The sequence below is a fragment of the Apis cerana genome, linkage group LG1 (genome assembly GCF_029169275.1).
Source record: "Apis cerana isolate GH-2021 linkage group LG1, AcerK_1.0, whole genome shotgun sequence".
Taxonomy (NCBI): domain Eukaryota; kingdom Metazoa; phylum Arthropoda; class Insecta; order Hymenoptera; family Apidae; genus Apis; species Apis cerana.
The window spans coordinates 9,795,453-9,810,850 of record NC_083852.1 but is presented as its reverse complement, the minus strand read 5'-3'; the positions used below and the strand labels follow the sequence as shown (position 1 = coordinate 9,810,850).

The window sequence follows — 15,398 nt, the reverse complement described above, 5'->3', positions numbered from 1 at the left end:
CTCCGTCTCCGCTCTCTCTTCTCCGCTCCTCTTCATCTCTCCGTCGATGCAGTCATTGTGCGCTGCTCATCCCGGTGTATTGTCATTCAAAACAATGATTTCATAAAAATACACGTGAATATGGCTGGCTGGCTGGCTGGCTGGCTGGCTGGCTGGCTGGCTGGCTGGCTGGCTTCTTGCGTGCCTGCGTGCACCGTGTGCGGCGCCGGCGGCGGAGAAGAACCCACGGGATAACGCGAGAGAGGAAGCGGCCAAGAAGAATACCATCCGATCGAGGAGGCGGCCGATTTACGAGGAAAATATATACTCGTCCCCGTTCTGAAACGTAACGGAGAGGAGAAAAGTTGGGAGAGAGAGGGAGAGAGGGAGAGATCAAAGGCAGAAATTTTTTTTTCTACTCTCAAACTTTCTCCTCTATCGATAATTTCTTTCTTTTTCGGACGAGAATCTTGGCACGGACGCCGGCGCGTCGATCATCATTCCATCGCTTCGACCGAAAACACCGTAGGCCCGCTTTCAACGGTACGCCTCTCCTTTCTTCCTTCCTTTCTGTCTTTCTTTTTTCATATCCACCTTTTTTCGCCGTCCACTTTTTGCCCGGGGAACGCATCGGGCGGCGGTAAAAAAGTAGGAAACGCGAGGCACGAGATGGGGTGAGGCGGTGGTGTAGCACAGGTCGAGCGTGGTGGCGGCTGATAGCTCGATATCGCGGAATATCGGGATATCGAGTATCCGACATGGAGAAATTCTTCGGTTTAACGCGGTGCCGCGAAAAGTTCGGGCTTGACATAGGGGCGGAAGGTTAAGGGGGTGAGTAGAAGGGACGAGGAGGCTAGGGGCGTTTTTCGGGCTTCGTGACGCCGTGTGCAACAGGTTATAGTTTTTGGCACACACCGTCGCTTCGCCCTTTCCTTCTCTCTCTCTCTCTCTCTCTCCCACCGCCCTCCTCTCCCCCACCCGCTCTGCCCGCTCCCTTTTTCCGCGTTATATTCCGTTCACGGAATTTCCCTTCATCGCGTCATCACGTTTATCGGCACACATTCTCTCTTTCTCTCTCTCGAGAGAGAGAACCTCTCCTCCTCCATATTTTTCTCTTCTCCTTCCCATTTCTTTTCGTTCTCTCGAATCGAAAAGTTCGATCCACTCGACCAATATCGTTCGAGTCGTCTAGCTTGTCGAAGAAGAAGAAGAGAGAGAGAGAGAGAGAGAGAGAGGGGTGCGAAACGAGCAATTCGTTGTTACATTCGGGGAGGGAGAGGAGGCGCTGTGAAAAGCGGCGCTTTTGGCAAGAGGATCCTTGGCGGGCGCGATCGGCGAGAAGAGAAGAACGGTTTGGAACGAAGGGGAGGAGGAGCGCGAGAGAGCAGAGAGAGAGAGAGAGGAGAGTGGATCGACGGACCTCGAATAGGACTGGAATTTTCGTTTGTCCCCTTTTCCGCCCTTGCTTTTTTTTTCCCTCCTTTTTTTTTTTTTTTTTCCCCTCGTCGAGCGAGCCCTCGCGGCACTGCGCCGCGTCGAAAAAAAAGCCCGATTTTTTCCTCGCTACACTTCTGTGTTATTTGCTTTATGGAACGCCTGTTACAGATAAATATAATAGGCATTCATCGCCGCGTATTGTCTCCGACGAAGCGCCCTGCGCGTCGGGGCTTTTACATTTTTTCCACCCCCCCCCCCCCTTTCGCCCGCCCCTACCTCTCCCCAACCCATTTTTTTGTCTCACCGCCGCCACCACCACCAGCACCACCACCACCACCACCACCATCGTCGCATCGGCATCGCGCCGTCACCGCCACCGCCACCGCCGCCGCCGCCACCACGATTGCGGGTCTCACACACGCGGTGCACACGCGAGCTCTCATTTTTATTATTCGCGTTTTTTGGAATTTTTCCAGTGGCGCCCAGCATTGTTTCACGGTTTGTCATTGTTATACGCCTACATCCTGCCAAGCGAGAGAGAGGCGAGGGCTCTAGAATCCGGGATCCACCGAACCCTGCAACCCCCCCATCTCCTCCTCTCTCGTCCCATCTCGCTCTCCATCCCCGCCTAGTAGTTCTTCCTCCCCCTGAGCTCACCCACACGGCACCACTCCCCTGCTCCGTCGGCCCAACCCTCGTCGGGTTACGCTCCTCGGCGAACGACGATCCTGATGACGATGACTGCGACGACGGCGAATAGCGATGACGCGGCCGCGACCAACGCGAGTCGACAACGATCACGAGGTTGTTGTGGATGAGCTCGAGGAGGACGATGACGCACGACGAGGGTTGGCGGCTAACAGGGGGTGGTGGCCCCCTTCGTTCCGTTGATGATGACTGTCGAATGACTCGGGGGCGTTATCGATTCCGGGAAACGATCCGATCTCCTCCGGTTGCTGCTCGTCTGCGCACCCGGCCAGAAAAAAACCTGCTTCCTCTCCTCCTCGTGTCCGACGCTTTCCCTCCTTTTGTCCACACGTTCTTGTGAAAACACCGGTCGAATACTTCCGTCGGTCGGTATTTAACGACCGTCGTCGATGAACGAAAGAGAAGATAGAAAAAAAAGGAAATCCCATTTTCTACACTTACTTGTGTATATATATGTATATATATATACACGCGTGTAGGCGACGACGAAGATCGGGGAGGCGGGGACGAACGAAATCGAGGATAAACGATGGAGGGGAGGAAGGGGTGGTTCGGTCGTTAAAATCGGTCGGTGAGGGACGGCCAATTAAAGTGACGATTCCAGCTTCGCCGGTGTTATATCTATCCATCGCCCGATGATCGATCCGATGTCGAACACGTATGTATGGATCGAGCCTCGTATGATAAATACGATCCTCTCTCTAGCCTAGTGTGGAGGGCCGAAACGATAGCGGCCCTCCTCCTATCGGCCACGGAATACGCGCGAGCGATAAACGCGCCCTCCCCTCTCTTCCGCCGCCATTAAGTATTCCCGTTCGCGTTGCGTTTATCATTTCGGCTTTACGTTTACGGTTACGATTACGATTTCATTCGAAGCGAGGGTCGACCACCGTTTTTTCTCTCTCTCTCTCTCCCCGAGTTTTCGAAATCCCCCTCTTGTGTGCACTTTGCCGAGAGTTATCGCCGCTCGGTCGACGATCGGTTTTGCCGATTCTCGCCAGAGCCTCGATTTTCCCTCTGTTTTCGAGTATCGGGGGAGGGAGGATGATCGAAGCGATCTTATCGTAGAATTTTCTCGCCGAGTGATTCGTGGAATTATGAGTCTCTTTCTCGACGAGATCTAGCGATAAAACGATGCTTCGTATATAATTTTATTGTTGCATACATTTTTGTTCCGCGTAATTCGGCTGTCATCATTTTACCCGCGAATAATATCGTCCGCTTCTGAACAAGATCAGCGTGGATGTTTAATTCTCTAAAAATCTTTAAATCCGTCATCGTAGAATTTTTCCGTCACGTTATCGATTCGCTTGGAATTCAATATCGATGTTATCAGGTACACGAGGAGGGAGGAGGAAAAATAGGAATCCCCCACCTTTACCATTACTTTTATAATGCTTATACGAGGTTTATTTGTACAGGTAATCTCGACCAATAATCTTATCTTTACGATCGTATCGAGAATACATCAATGTATTCCCTATATTTCGCGCGAAACGAAATAAATTCATCTTCTCGACCAACCATCGTTTCCAAGAATCGTTTTGAAGAAGATGAAGAACGAAGCAAGAAACCGGGTGCGAGAAGCGGCAGAGCATCGATTGGATGGGTGCACCGAATGAGCGATCGATATCGATCTAAACGGGGCGACGTTTCTTCTCGCGGCGCTTAATTAGAAAACCGAGCGAGCAAACGTGAGCTCTCGACTGGGGTAATAACGAGGAGGTGGCGGGTCCGACTCGGACAAAAGGGAAAGAGAAAGAGTGGAAAAACTTTCGTCGCGTTCGATCCTTCGGCGCGCGTTTGGACCGGAGCTGGATTTTTCCTCCTCTTTGTTTTTCCTTGCTTCGCGCAGTTCCGGCTCCATAATTTCGTTCCAACCGCGATGGAAAACGCTTTTTCTCCACCAGGCCTCGCCAGGACAGGATAAGAGAGAGAGAGAGAGGGGGGTTTCTCTCGAGAGAAGGATAATACTCGGAGGGGGAGTCCCCCTGTCGGTGAAACGGAGAGACAAAAAAAGGGAGGGGGGAAGAGAGGACGTATCTTGGTGAGAACGATGGTCCACCGTTAACCAGGTTTTACTTCCTTCCTTCCTTCCTTCCGGGTACGAGGCAACGCACACACACACCCACGTAGATCGTGGAGTTTTCGCTCCAATTTCGAGCCGTTCCTCGATTCCATGACTCCTCGATTGGAAGTAACGCCAACGTAGGGAACGGCGAGCGGTCGAGTGGTTTGAACAGGCAAGACGCGGTATGGGAGAGAGAATCGACCTCGCATTATCGGTCGGCCGATATTTGCACTCCACTCGTACTCGCGCGCGCACGCATCGTCGTGGCTCGTACGTCCACTTTTTCCACGCTCATGATACGTACGTACACGCGTTTTTTCCTCCCGGGCCACCGATGATCGCCGGTGGCTCCTCTATCTCGCGAAATTATCGCCGGGGGAACGGCGTCCCCCCTCGCGCGTACGTCGTAGGCGAAGATGATGCGGCCAAGATAGCGCAAGCTGCAACGGCGCAGCTGTGTGGCCGTACGCGGTGCCACGGCCACGGCCACTGTGGTACCGTGCCTCGTCGTCGAGTACCATTGGCTTTCTCTCTGCGTGCCTTCTCTCTCTCTCTCTCTCCCTCGCGCCTCTATCCTCCACCGTATATATATCTCTCGACCGTGTGTTGCGCCCGACCTTCTTCTTCCGCTCGTTCGAGCCGCGCTACTGATCCGCTGGTGGTGTGCTTGTACGCGTATGCTTGTGCGTGTATTCGCGAATGTATATACGAAAAGGAAACGAGAACGAGAAGGAAAACGGTTGGAGACGCGAGTTATCGCGGCGATAACTGGGATAAAGAGGAGAGGGAGGGGGGGCGCGTGTTCGTCCGCCGATGCGGCTTACGGGTTATATTCAAATGAACGGTAAAAATCATCCATAACCGAGGGGTGGAAGAGGCACACCCTGGTATTGGTTATATTTAAATGGGTTTAATGCCCCGGCCGTACACCCTCGACCAGCAGCCGGCAACCGTCCTGCCTGCGTGTCCTCCTCTTCCTCTTTTCTCCTTGTCTCTCTCTCCCTCTCTCGCGCGCGATTCTCCCTCGTCCCCCAACCACCGTCGTTCCACCACCGTCTCGCGCCCTTCCTCTCCTCCTCCTTCCACCGCCGCCACCACCGACACCACCGACACCCCAACCCACTGGCGCGGCTCGAGGGTTAAAGTACGCCGTCGATAAAAAGCAAGTGTGCCGGCAAGGTGGCGGGGGCTGGGGCGAAGACGGACCGGGATAGGGGGAGGGGAGGGTGGCGGCATCGTCGGCGAGACGAGTGCGGAGGTTGTGGAACGCGTGGAACGAGGAGAGTTAAAACGGAGGGGGAGGGGGAGGGGGAAGAAGAAGGGCTCGAGAGAAGTCGGTGTCATTTTCATTCTTCCGCCTTTCTCTTTCCTCTTCTCCGGCACCTTTTTTTCCCCTCTTTTTCTCCTTTTTTCATCTTCTTTTCTCTCCCTCTCTCTCTCTCTCCTCTCCTTCCACGCCGGCTGTACTCTCAACAATTAGGTATATCTCAGGCCACCCTCGACATTGTTTTCGCGGCATCTCGAGTGAGCTTTTCGCTCGAGATTCTTTCCGCGCCTCGACGAGCCTCGCCGTCCCTATCCCCCTCCCCCTCCTCTTCCTCTTTCTTTCTTTCCCTTTCCATCTCTGTCGCGAGTGCCGCGGGTATCGCGTGCGCGAGACGGCGCTCTCCTCTTCGACTTGACACCGGCCGAGGAATCGAGAGAATCCGTGCCACGAGGAGGAGGTCTCTCTCTCCCTTCTTCTCGCTCCTTTTAAACGTCCTTTTAAACGCGTCCTCCACCCTCCCCTCCCCCCCTGTTGTTTTTCGACAACAGTCGGAGCGTGGAATTCGAATTCTCGATCGCTCGCAGGGATGGATCCCCCCCCCGTATTTTTCAAATCGAATCAAATTAAACAAATTCATTCCACTTGCAGTAGTCACACGTAATCTTGTGTTCGATCGTATGCATACACACACAGTGTTCGTGTATAATTCAAGCCTGTCCCTAATGTTTAGACTTATATCCTGGTATTTTAAAATCGATACGTTAAAATATAAATAACCAGCTGCTTATCGTGTATAGATTTCTCTCCGAAGGATACTTTGTTTCTTCTACGACGGCCAACAATTTGCCTTGCAAGTAATTCGTCGCTACACTCGATCGGTTTTCTCGATTGCGAGGCGAGAGGATAGATCGTTCAGGATCTTGAGGATTTTTCCTCCATTCGGAAATCGAATCGGGGGAAATAGGGAAGGAAAAAAAAAGAGACGAAAAATCAAATATTTTTTCATCGAGGCTGGTGGAGAGGAGGAGGAGGAGGAGGGTTTGCTGCGCGGCAAATCGGTAGCGCGATCTGCCGCTAATCCGGCCTCCGCAAAACGGTATCGGATTTTTGCGTCGTTTTGTGGCTCTGGTAAAAAAGGCGGAAAAATCTGCGCTCGCTGCCGAAAAAAAAAAAGGAAAAAAAAATTCGAGAGATAGTAGGAGCGAGGAGACGCTCTCTCCGCCGGGTCGAGCGGGGGCGGAGATGGACGAAAAGCCGCGATCGGACGTGCAACAAAAATTGCGTGTAGTTGCCGGGCGACAATAATTGAAACGGTGCGTAACACCGTCCGAATCCTCGAAACCCATTTTATATTTTAATCGCACTTCGATAGGCTCGTCGCTCCCTGCACTTACCCCCTGTTTCGTCGTCTACCGCGTTGCTCGATGGATTGTTTCAATTTTTTTTTTTTCTCGTTTCGTTTTCGAAAAAACCTTTCGATTTTTCCCCCCTCTCCGCCTCTCGAAAAATTTCGATTCTTCTCGGTAAACCGTTTCGGAATCGGACGAAATCTGATATCTGAAAAAAAATATCCTCCTTTTTTTAATATCGTCAATATCGGGACATACGGTTTCCTTTTAACTTGAAGAATGGATGTGCGTTTCTTTCTCGGATATCTTGAATCGTTCCACAAAGTAAACTAATTAATAATATTAACTTGCAAATTACGTACGTTGAATACAAAATTCTTTATTATAATTATACGTCGTATGGAATAATCAAGATGATTCATAAAATATCGTTGATACGAGCGTGATATATATATATGTCCCGATTGTTATTCTAGAAAAATCGTGAAGATTGTTTCAGAAGAAGAATTGGTAAAAAGCTGGATACCTCTGTCAAATTGGATGGTCAACAGGTTTACAGGTGAAATATCGACAATATCGTTATTAATTCAGAGTATTCGCCGAGAGTATTCACGGAATTTTCTTTCTCGAATCGGTGCACGATACTACTTCTTCGAGGCTAACTATAAATAATCTCTGGCGCCAAGGATCGTCCGATAATTTACGATCTGGTTCGACGTCAATTTTTCGCCGATTAATCGCCGCCTCCGACCAAAGACGCGCTTCCCTCGTCCATTTCTTTCCATTTCATTCTTCGAAACGATCCTCCTCCTGGGCTTCAATCCCACGATCTCTCTTCCTCTCGTCCTCGTCAATTTTTTTTCGATCGACGGCAAAAGAAGCGATTCGATTCTTTCGAATTCTCGATTCCCCGATCGAGTCAAGAATTGAAAGTACAGAGACGGACGAAGGAAACTCGTGCGAATGGAAAAGAAAGGGAAAACTTGTACGCGGATTTCGAGGGCTCAGAACGATTTCAACTATAAATATATATATATATTATATATCCACGATGATTGCACGCTGTTGAGAAATCCAGCACGTGTAATACATAATTGCTTTAATACATATTTACGCTCGTTCGCGTTTCACCGTAATTTATTATTTTCTGCGCAATATTATATACGTATATTCGCCTCGAGGCCGAGCACCGCTGTCCACCGTTTATGCGCGCGTAGGCGAAACTATATAGACAACGTAGTTCCGTTCCCACATTTACCAACTTACTAACGCGCGCACACCGATTATTCGGCCTGTTAATCGATAATCGATCGATAATCTTTCGCTGCTTTCTGTTACAGGTGAGTACGCTACAATGGAATGTCTTCTTCGGCGTGAACGAGGCGTCGGCCGACCGGTCTCACGTGAGTGTTAATCGTTTCAACGACCCTACGTTCCCCGACCGACACTCCCGCGAATCTCCAAACGAAATTACCGATCGTTCCAACGTTCGAGGATGCGAGGAGGAGGAGGAGGGAGTTAGAGTTTTCGAATCGTTCGTTGAGAATTTAATTGATACATCGAGGGAGGGATTTTCTATAAGCAGAAATTTTTTTTGGGTTTCGATACGATGATCGATCTCCTCCTTGTTCCCCGGATTGTGAAAGATCAATAAGGAAGACGATCGTTATAATTTTCCAATGTGACAATGGGATAACACGCACGCTCAAGAAAAAAAGGGGGGAAGAGGAACGAGAAACTATCACGCTGAAATTTCGAATTATAAATATACAAAATCTCTGTCTGTAATAATATCGGGAAATAAGATACGTATCACAGCGAGATTGTTATTATTGTAATTTAAAGGTAATTTGTAATTACCTTGACTACGACGCTCGTGTTCGGCTTTATTTTCATCGTTGGTGAAACGATATAACGATATTTTTAATAGAAAGAAAAATGGGAAGGAAAACTCGATATTGTGTACAAGTTGAATTTTTTTTCCAAACGCTAATTAACGCTTAAATTCCTGGGAAAGAGAATTTTGACACGATTGACTGATCTCAAGGTGGTTATCTCTTTCTGTCGAGCGAGACTATCGGGCTGCCGTTAAATAATTTTTACAACCGTTTACGGAAACACGACTATTTACAATTTTTAACGCTACAACTATCGAATCTATCAAAACGAGCCATCAACGTTTCCTATTTTACGATTATTGAAAAGGCGAAGAAGAAAAAGAGAGAAAAAAAAAAAAGAAAAAAGAAAAGAAGTAGAAAAAAATTATATATATTCTCGGCAATAATTACAGACGCCTACCTATTTATTTCCATGACATCACAACATTAATTACCAATCACTTACATCTAAAATATTTGTATACTTATTCATCAGGCCGGAATAGTTCTCTCTCTCGCCGATCGTTTAACAAAAGGGAAAGGAAAAAAATCGCGCCCCATCGTTACAATCATCCTATCCGTCCCGTATCCTTTCTCTCTCTCTCTCTCGTATATATGAATAAACATTAAATTCCTCGTTATTCTTTTTAATAACTTTTTATACTTCATATTTTATTAATGCAAGACATTCCGATCGGGCCCGCTACGGCAGCGAGTTGCGCAACGTGATTTGCGTTTCAATAACGCGCGTACGTAGTACTTCGTTGCTCAGGCATTTCTTCTTCCTCGTCTTCGGCTCCCTCGCGCTCTCTCGCCCCCTTCTTCCGCCCTCCTCCCCCTTCCCCACTCCGCCCACTCCGCGATCCCTGTCCCCGCTCGCCGCGTCCTCCTCGCCCTCCCACCCTCCACTCCTCGGCCACCGCGCTCTCTCGGTCTTTGTCTTCGAGTGCCCGCCGGCTTTTTCTCTCGCGCACGGCTATCGGAGTCGCGTGGTTAAGCGTCTCGGGATCGTGTTTTCACGCTTTTTCTTATCGGTACGCGATCGTCTCGAGTTACCCGCGTAATCGCGCACGGCCAATTGACGAGGACGATTTAGACAATTGGTGGAGGCTTTTTCTCTCTTCTTTTTCTTTCTTCTTCTTTTTTTTTTTCTTCTTCTTTTTACCGCTTAGAAATTAGATCTCCCTCTAACGACGAAGGAAATAATAAATGGAAGGAAAACGTTGGCACGAACCAAATACTCGCTCGCGTTGCTTGTTTGTAAACTGTGCTCGCGGGAGCGTGAACAGCGTTTCTGCGAGAAGCGGTCAGGTCGACGGTGTGTTACCGTTTAGGATTAAGGATACGGATTTCGCAACGGGTATTTAAGTACCGTTTGTTTTTCAGAAAATCCTCTTCTCTCTCTCTCTCTCTCCCTCTCTCTCATTACGAATCGATGGGGAGTTTGGCGCGCTTTATCGGGGGAAAGGGGAGGGGCGGGAATCGAAGATAAAAATTCGTAGTTGGTACGGTCTGTGCGTATAAGTGACTCGAAACGCTAATTTTAACTAAAGACACGGTACACTCGTAAACGGGCATTGTTCTCTGTTCATTGACCAGAGAGCTCGTAAAAGCTCGTTCGCATTTGCCAACGAATACAAATCGTGAATCGCAATCGTGGACCACTGTATTCCATTTCCCCGAACAAAACAATCGTCGTTCTGCGGAGACCCGCGGTGGTATATTAGACGCCTCAAAGTGGATAGAAGTGGAGGAGCGGGTTAGCAAAGGATATTATCGAGGGGGAGAAGGTGGAGGAAAGGTGGTGCAGGTGCACCGTGGCGCGGCGTGGGAGGGGAGGAGGGCACAAGCGGCGTAACTGTATTGGCCCTGCACGGTGGCTGGATTTTAATCGAAGCGCAACGTATAAAGTTGCTGAAAATCAGATTATCCCTGCTCGTCCTGTTCCTCATCCTCCACCACTTGCCACATCGTTCTCCCTCCCTCCCTCCCTCCCTCCCTCTCCCCCTCTCCTCGATCTCTACTTTCCGGTTGGCCACGACTGCGAACCATTTTTTTTTTCCTTTCCTTTTTTTTTTTTTTTTCCCCTCCCCTCCCCCCATCCCCGGTTTTTTATCTCGCGGATTTTTATTGATTCCTGCAAATCAAACGTTCGCTATCCGCCACTACGACGAGGACGAGCCAACTCGAAGCCTCGCCTCGAATTGGAGGAGGGGGGAGGAATCTCTGTCTCTGTCTCTCACCGATCGAACTTCGACCATAAAAATCGGTATCGCTCGGGACCATTTTTTTTCCCTCCTCTCCCCCTCGTGTCTTCCTTTGCCAACGCCTTGACGTTTCGAATCGTGGCAAACTGTGTTTCCTCCGTCGTCGCGCGGGAGAGCAAAAGTAAACAATAATATTCGAATCGCGTTGCACAATCCTCTCTCTCGTCCCGCGACGATTCGACGCGATTTCTCTAAGCGGTTTTCCGATTCAAACCGATATTGATGGAATGCAACGCGTTTTCTCGTCGACCTTCGCGCAACGCCTCTCCTTTTCAATTCGTGGGGGGCGCGATCACGTTCGCCGGGGGGGAAAGATTGTTGAGAGAGAGAGAGATCTTCGAGAAAAACGAAAAGCGAAAAACGGAGTCCGTAGTATGGTGGAAGAAGCGTGCATCTTGTTCGGTTTATTCGGTAGATGGGGGAGGAGGGGAGAGACGCATCGCGAGGATGCTTGACTTAATGCTTAAGTGGCGAGGATAAATTACGCGTGTGCGATGGAGAGAGAGGAGGAAAGAAGAGAAAAAAATACGTAAAGATCGATCGTTTTGAATTTTTGATTCGGTAGATTCGATTGAAACCCAGTTTCCGGAACGAATATCTGGCGGTATCTAATAAAAGAATTCCAGAATTACGGTTGAAATATAAATTCGCGGTCGATTGCGATTTGACGAATCGATGATTTCGAAGAGAGAAAAAGGAAAAGGAGAGGAGGAAGAAGAAGAGAAAGAAATCCAAAAGAGGACAACTGGAACGGCGAGAACAAACGGCGGTATTTAAGGATTTAGAATCGGAAGATTTCAAAGAGAGATTATGAGAGTTAATTGCAAAGAAGAAAAAATATCCGCACACCAATTGTGTATATATATATATATATATTGCATCATTTGCGCGTTAATTAATTACATTATCCAAGTATATTTTCCACCGTTTGTGCCGATATAACGTGTATAAGAAAAAAAAAAGAAAAAGGAAAAGAAGTCGATATTACGAAAACGAAAATAAGAATATAACGCGTAAATACTTTTTCCTTTTACGCCTCCAACCTGTGTCTCGTTTCGACCACTTTTACAGATTCTTCTTCTTACTTTTCATTCACGAATATTATCTTCGTAATAATATATGTATAACGAGATAAATGGAAACCCCGCGCGATCAAATCTTTCGACTGGATTTCCACCAATCCACCGTCGTCCTTGAGTACCCTTGGCTTGAGAAAGGAAGAGGCAGTAATAGCAGCAGCAGTAGTAGTAGTAGTGGGTCGGTCGGTCGGTCGGTCGTTCGTTTCCGGTTCTCGATCGCGTTTCTGCGTCCCTCGAATCCGCGGGCCATCTAACTCGCGGCCAATTTACTCTCCCGTCGAAAATCCGGCAGGCAATAATTTTCGTGCGAGATGGCGAGGGAGGGGAGGGAGTGGGTGGGAGGGAGGGAGGGGGAGGAAGCTCGCGCATGAACGTTACAATATTATTTTTAATAACGGCCGCCTGAGAAGTGGGGACCCGTTTGCCATTACGTTACGCGGTAAATAATAAACGTTTATAAGGCCTTGGAAGTTATTATACAATATATACGTTCGTATACGCGCCCGATGCCATTACGGGTATCGTATATTATTAATGCAGCGGCGCTCAACCAACCTACCGCCGCGACTAAAACCTCTCTCCTCTCTCTCTCTCTCTCTCTCTCTTCACTTTTCTCCGATTTCTTTGCTCGATTTCTTCCATTCGTAGTTCCTCTCTTTCTCTCCCCCTCTCTCTCTCTCTCTTTCCTTTCCATTCCAATTTCTGAGATTTTTATTCAATTATTTATATATATATATATTTTTATTCTTTCTCTCTAATTTTCGTTTCGCTGGTCGCCGCTCGATCGCTCGTCGCGAGCGGGGGAAAAGAAATATCCGTCAAGGTGACTCGGCGCTCACCGGTCGCCGCCTATGTGTTCTCCTCGAATGTAATTGCCATGTCGTGGCAAATAATTTTTGCTTCGACGGATAATGAGACGGTTTGAAAGAGTACGGTTTGCTGAATGCGATCGAACGAACCTCTCCTCGCGCAACAAGGAGAATCGGTGATCGGCACGAGAGGGGGCGAGTTATTGGCTGGTTGCCGAGAAGAAGAGATGATGCTGGAGCGAATTCGTTCGGGTTAAGTTTCGGGAAGGAAGGAAGGCATCGGCGCGGCCGGCTAATTGCGCAGTTATTTCGCCGAGATAAGGCCGATCGCGCTCGATTCATGGCCGCTCTCCCGCCTCTCTCCAGACGCTGGCAGATTAGACGAATTATATTATTATATTTTACGTGTAAGTATCGCCGCGCGTAGGAGGCGATAGCGCGGCCAAAGTATCGTATCAATATTTATTGTAAACGATAAGATTAAAAGGAATTTGTTAATGCGCCGGGGCCATGTATTTATATTGTTACGTCACGCGGCAGAGGCCGAGCCACACGCTCGAGACGACAACACACACGCTTCCCTCTATCGAATAAAATAAAAGCGGTTCTCATTCTCCGCTTCATCCGCGATTATTCTTTCCTCCACCGCCGCTCGTCTCGAATTTCTTTCGCCCCGCGACGAGCACGGCCTCGACGTATTCTCCCCCCTCTCCCTTCCTCCCTCCCCGCCCCAGTCGTAAGGCGATCGCCGGAGCACGCGTCCCCGTTTGTTTCTGGTCTAGTAATGGTAAAAATATCGCGCGAGAAAATGGCCGGTACGGTCGTAAAACGTCGAACCATGCGGCATTATTAACAAATGTTATATAGCGTTTCGTTGCGGTAACTATGGTCGATCCAACAGTGGTGTCGATTATACGTACGTAAGTCGTGACGGCCGAGTCGTGAGATCGAGAGAGAGAGAGAGAGAGAAAGAAAGCGCGGGAGGAGAGGAGGTGGTGGTCGAGTTGGAGGTGGCGTGTGGAGGTAAGAGAGAGAAGGAGGAAGGAGAGAACGAGGTGTTACGCGTCGTTCAAACTCGGGGATTGGTCGGTGGTTGAGACCGCGCGTCGTCGTCGTCGTTTCGGCCGGACCCGAGCTGGTGTTGTCGATCGAATTCGAGAAGTCTAATTAAAGATCGGCTTGTCGTTGACGGGCAAAGATCGGAGCAACGAGGTCTTAACGAGGATAATAATTTTCCGGCAAGTAAAAGAGGAGGAGGGGAGTCGTTTTCTTTTCTCTTTTTTTTTTTTTTTTCCACCGTTCGAAGGAACTTCATCCGGTCCTCGGCAATAACGAGGCGCTTATCGATCGATAATAATTTAATGATAGTTATTCTCCACCAGCCTGTTATTTCTCTCCGCGCCCCGGGATAAAATATTTTCGTATCCGTATTCCGGCCGGCCGATCGGCAAAGTCACTCGATTCCGTTTTCCCCGCTCGGGAAATATTCGCTCCTCTCGTCCTTCTCGTCCCGGGGAGAAAAAGGAGAAATACATGCCCCTCGCGTCTCCTATACCCGCTTATACCCGCCTAAGTAAGTAAGAAAGAAAGAGGGGAAGAAAGACAACGCACCCCTGTGTGCGCACAGGAGGAGGCGAGAGAGAGAGAGAGAGAGAGAGACAACGGAGGGACACCTACGTCTTCGTCCCTGCCTCGAATGTGTGTGCGTGGCTGCGCGAGCGGGTACTTATATATAGAATTAAATATACGATACATTATTCATTTTAAGTTCTTTCTCCTTGCTTGTCCGGGGAACGTATGTATTACCCGCACACTCACGCTCCCTCCGTCTTTCTCTCTCCTCCTCGTGCGCCCTGTGCTTTCTTCTCTCTCTCTCTCTCTCTTTTTATATATATATATATATATATTTATATATATATCTTTTCTCTCGAACGCGTTCATGGACGTGCGCGCACGCCTACCGCGTACTCTTCCATATACACGCTTAGACGCGTACCGTAGTCGAAACTTACGAGCGTGTCCGCCGCCGCCACCGCGCTCGCTCGTAGTTATAACTTTTTATTTTAAAGATGGCAGCGTCTCATTTGCAATTCTATGCACCACGTCGATACGCCTGATTTATCGTTACTATACTTGTAACGAGTCCGCGCGATTCTGCCACAATTTATATCGGGAATAGGGAGAGGTCGGGATATCACCCCCTTGCGCTTCGTTTCCTTCCATCGTCCTTTTGCGCGTACTAATGACTCGGGGAGCAAGCTTTGAAAAAAGCCGCTGAATTCGTTTGAATTATTCCGAAAAGAAGGAAGGGGAAAGAGCAGTTATTCCGTCTTTTTTCTTCTCTCTAAGAGCGAGAGCGTCTTGCGCGTATGATGGATTCTGCTGGATTTCCTTTCCAGAGCATCCAGAATTGTACGATGTATAAGTGAAAATCCCGTCCTTTTTTCCCCCCTCCTTCTCGATCGGATCGAATTTACAGTGTATCTCGATGAATTATTATCGATTGAAGTAAGGGAGGGGGGAGGGAGGGTGTTTAACGAACCGGCGACTCGCTC

General features: G+C 48.8%; 1 protein-coding gene across 10 annotated transcripts in view; it reads left to right on the top strand.

Annotated features, from left to right (window-relative positions):
- Positions 1-15,398, top strand: part of LOC107993719 (protein bric-a-brac 2-like) — a 208,467-nt gene that overhangs the window by 88,704 nt on the left and 104,365 nt on the right. For 4 of the 10 annotated variants that reach the window (XM_062081978.1, XM_028669275.2, XM_028669274.2 and 1 more), the window contains exon 2: positions 8,152-8,214. The exons of 4 other annotated variants lie outside the window; for them this stretch is intronic. In XM_062081978.1, coding sequence (XP_061937962.1) covers positions 8,152-8,214 — 63 coding nt within the window. Of the gene's footprint in view, positions 1-8,151; positions 11,924-15,398 lie in introns of those variants that run through there. 2 more of the 10 variants (XM_062082150.1, XM_062082211.1) reach the window with 1 other exon arrangement.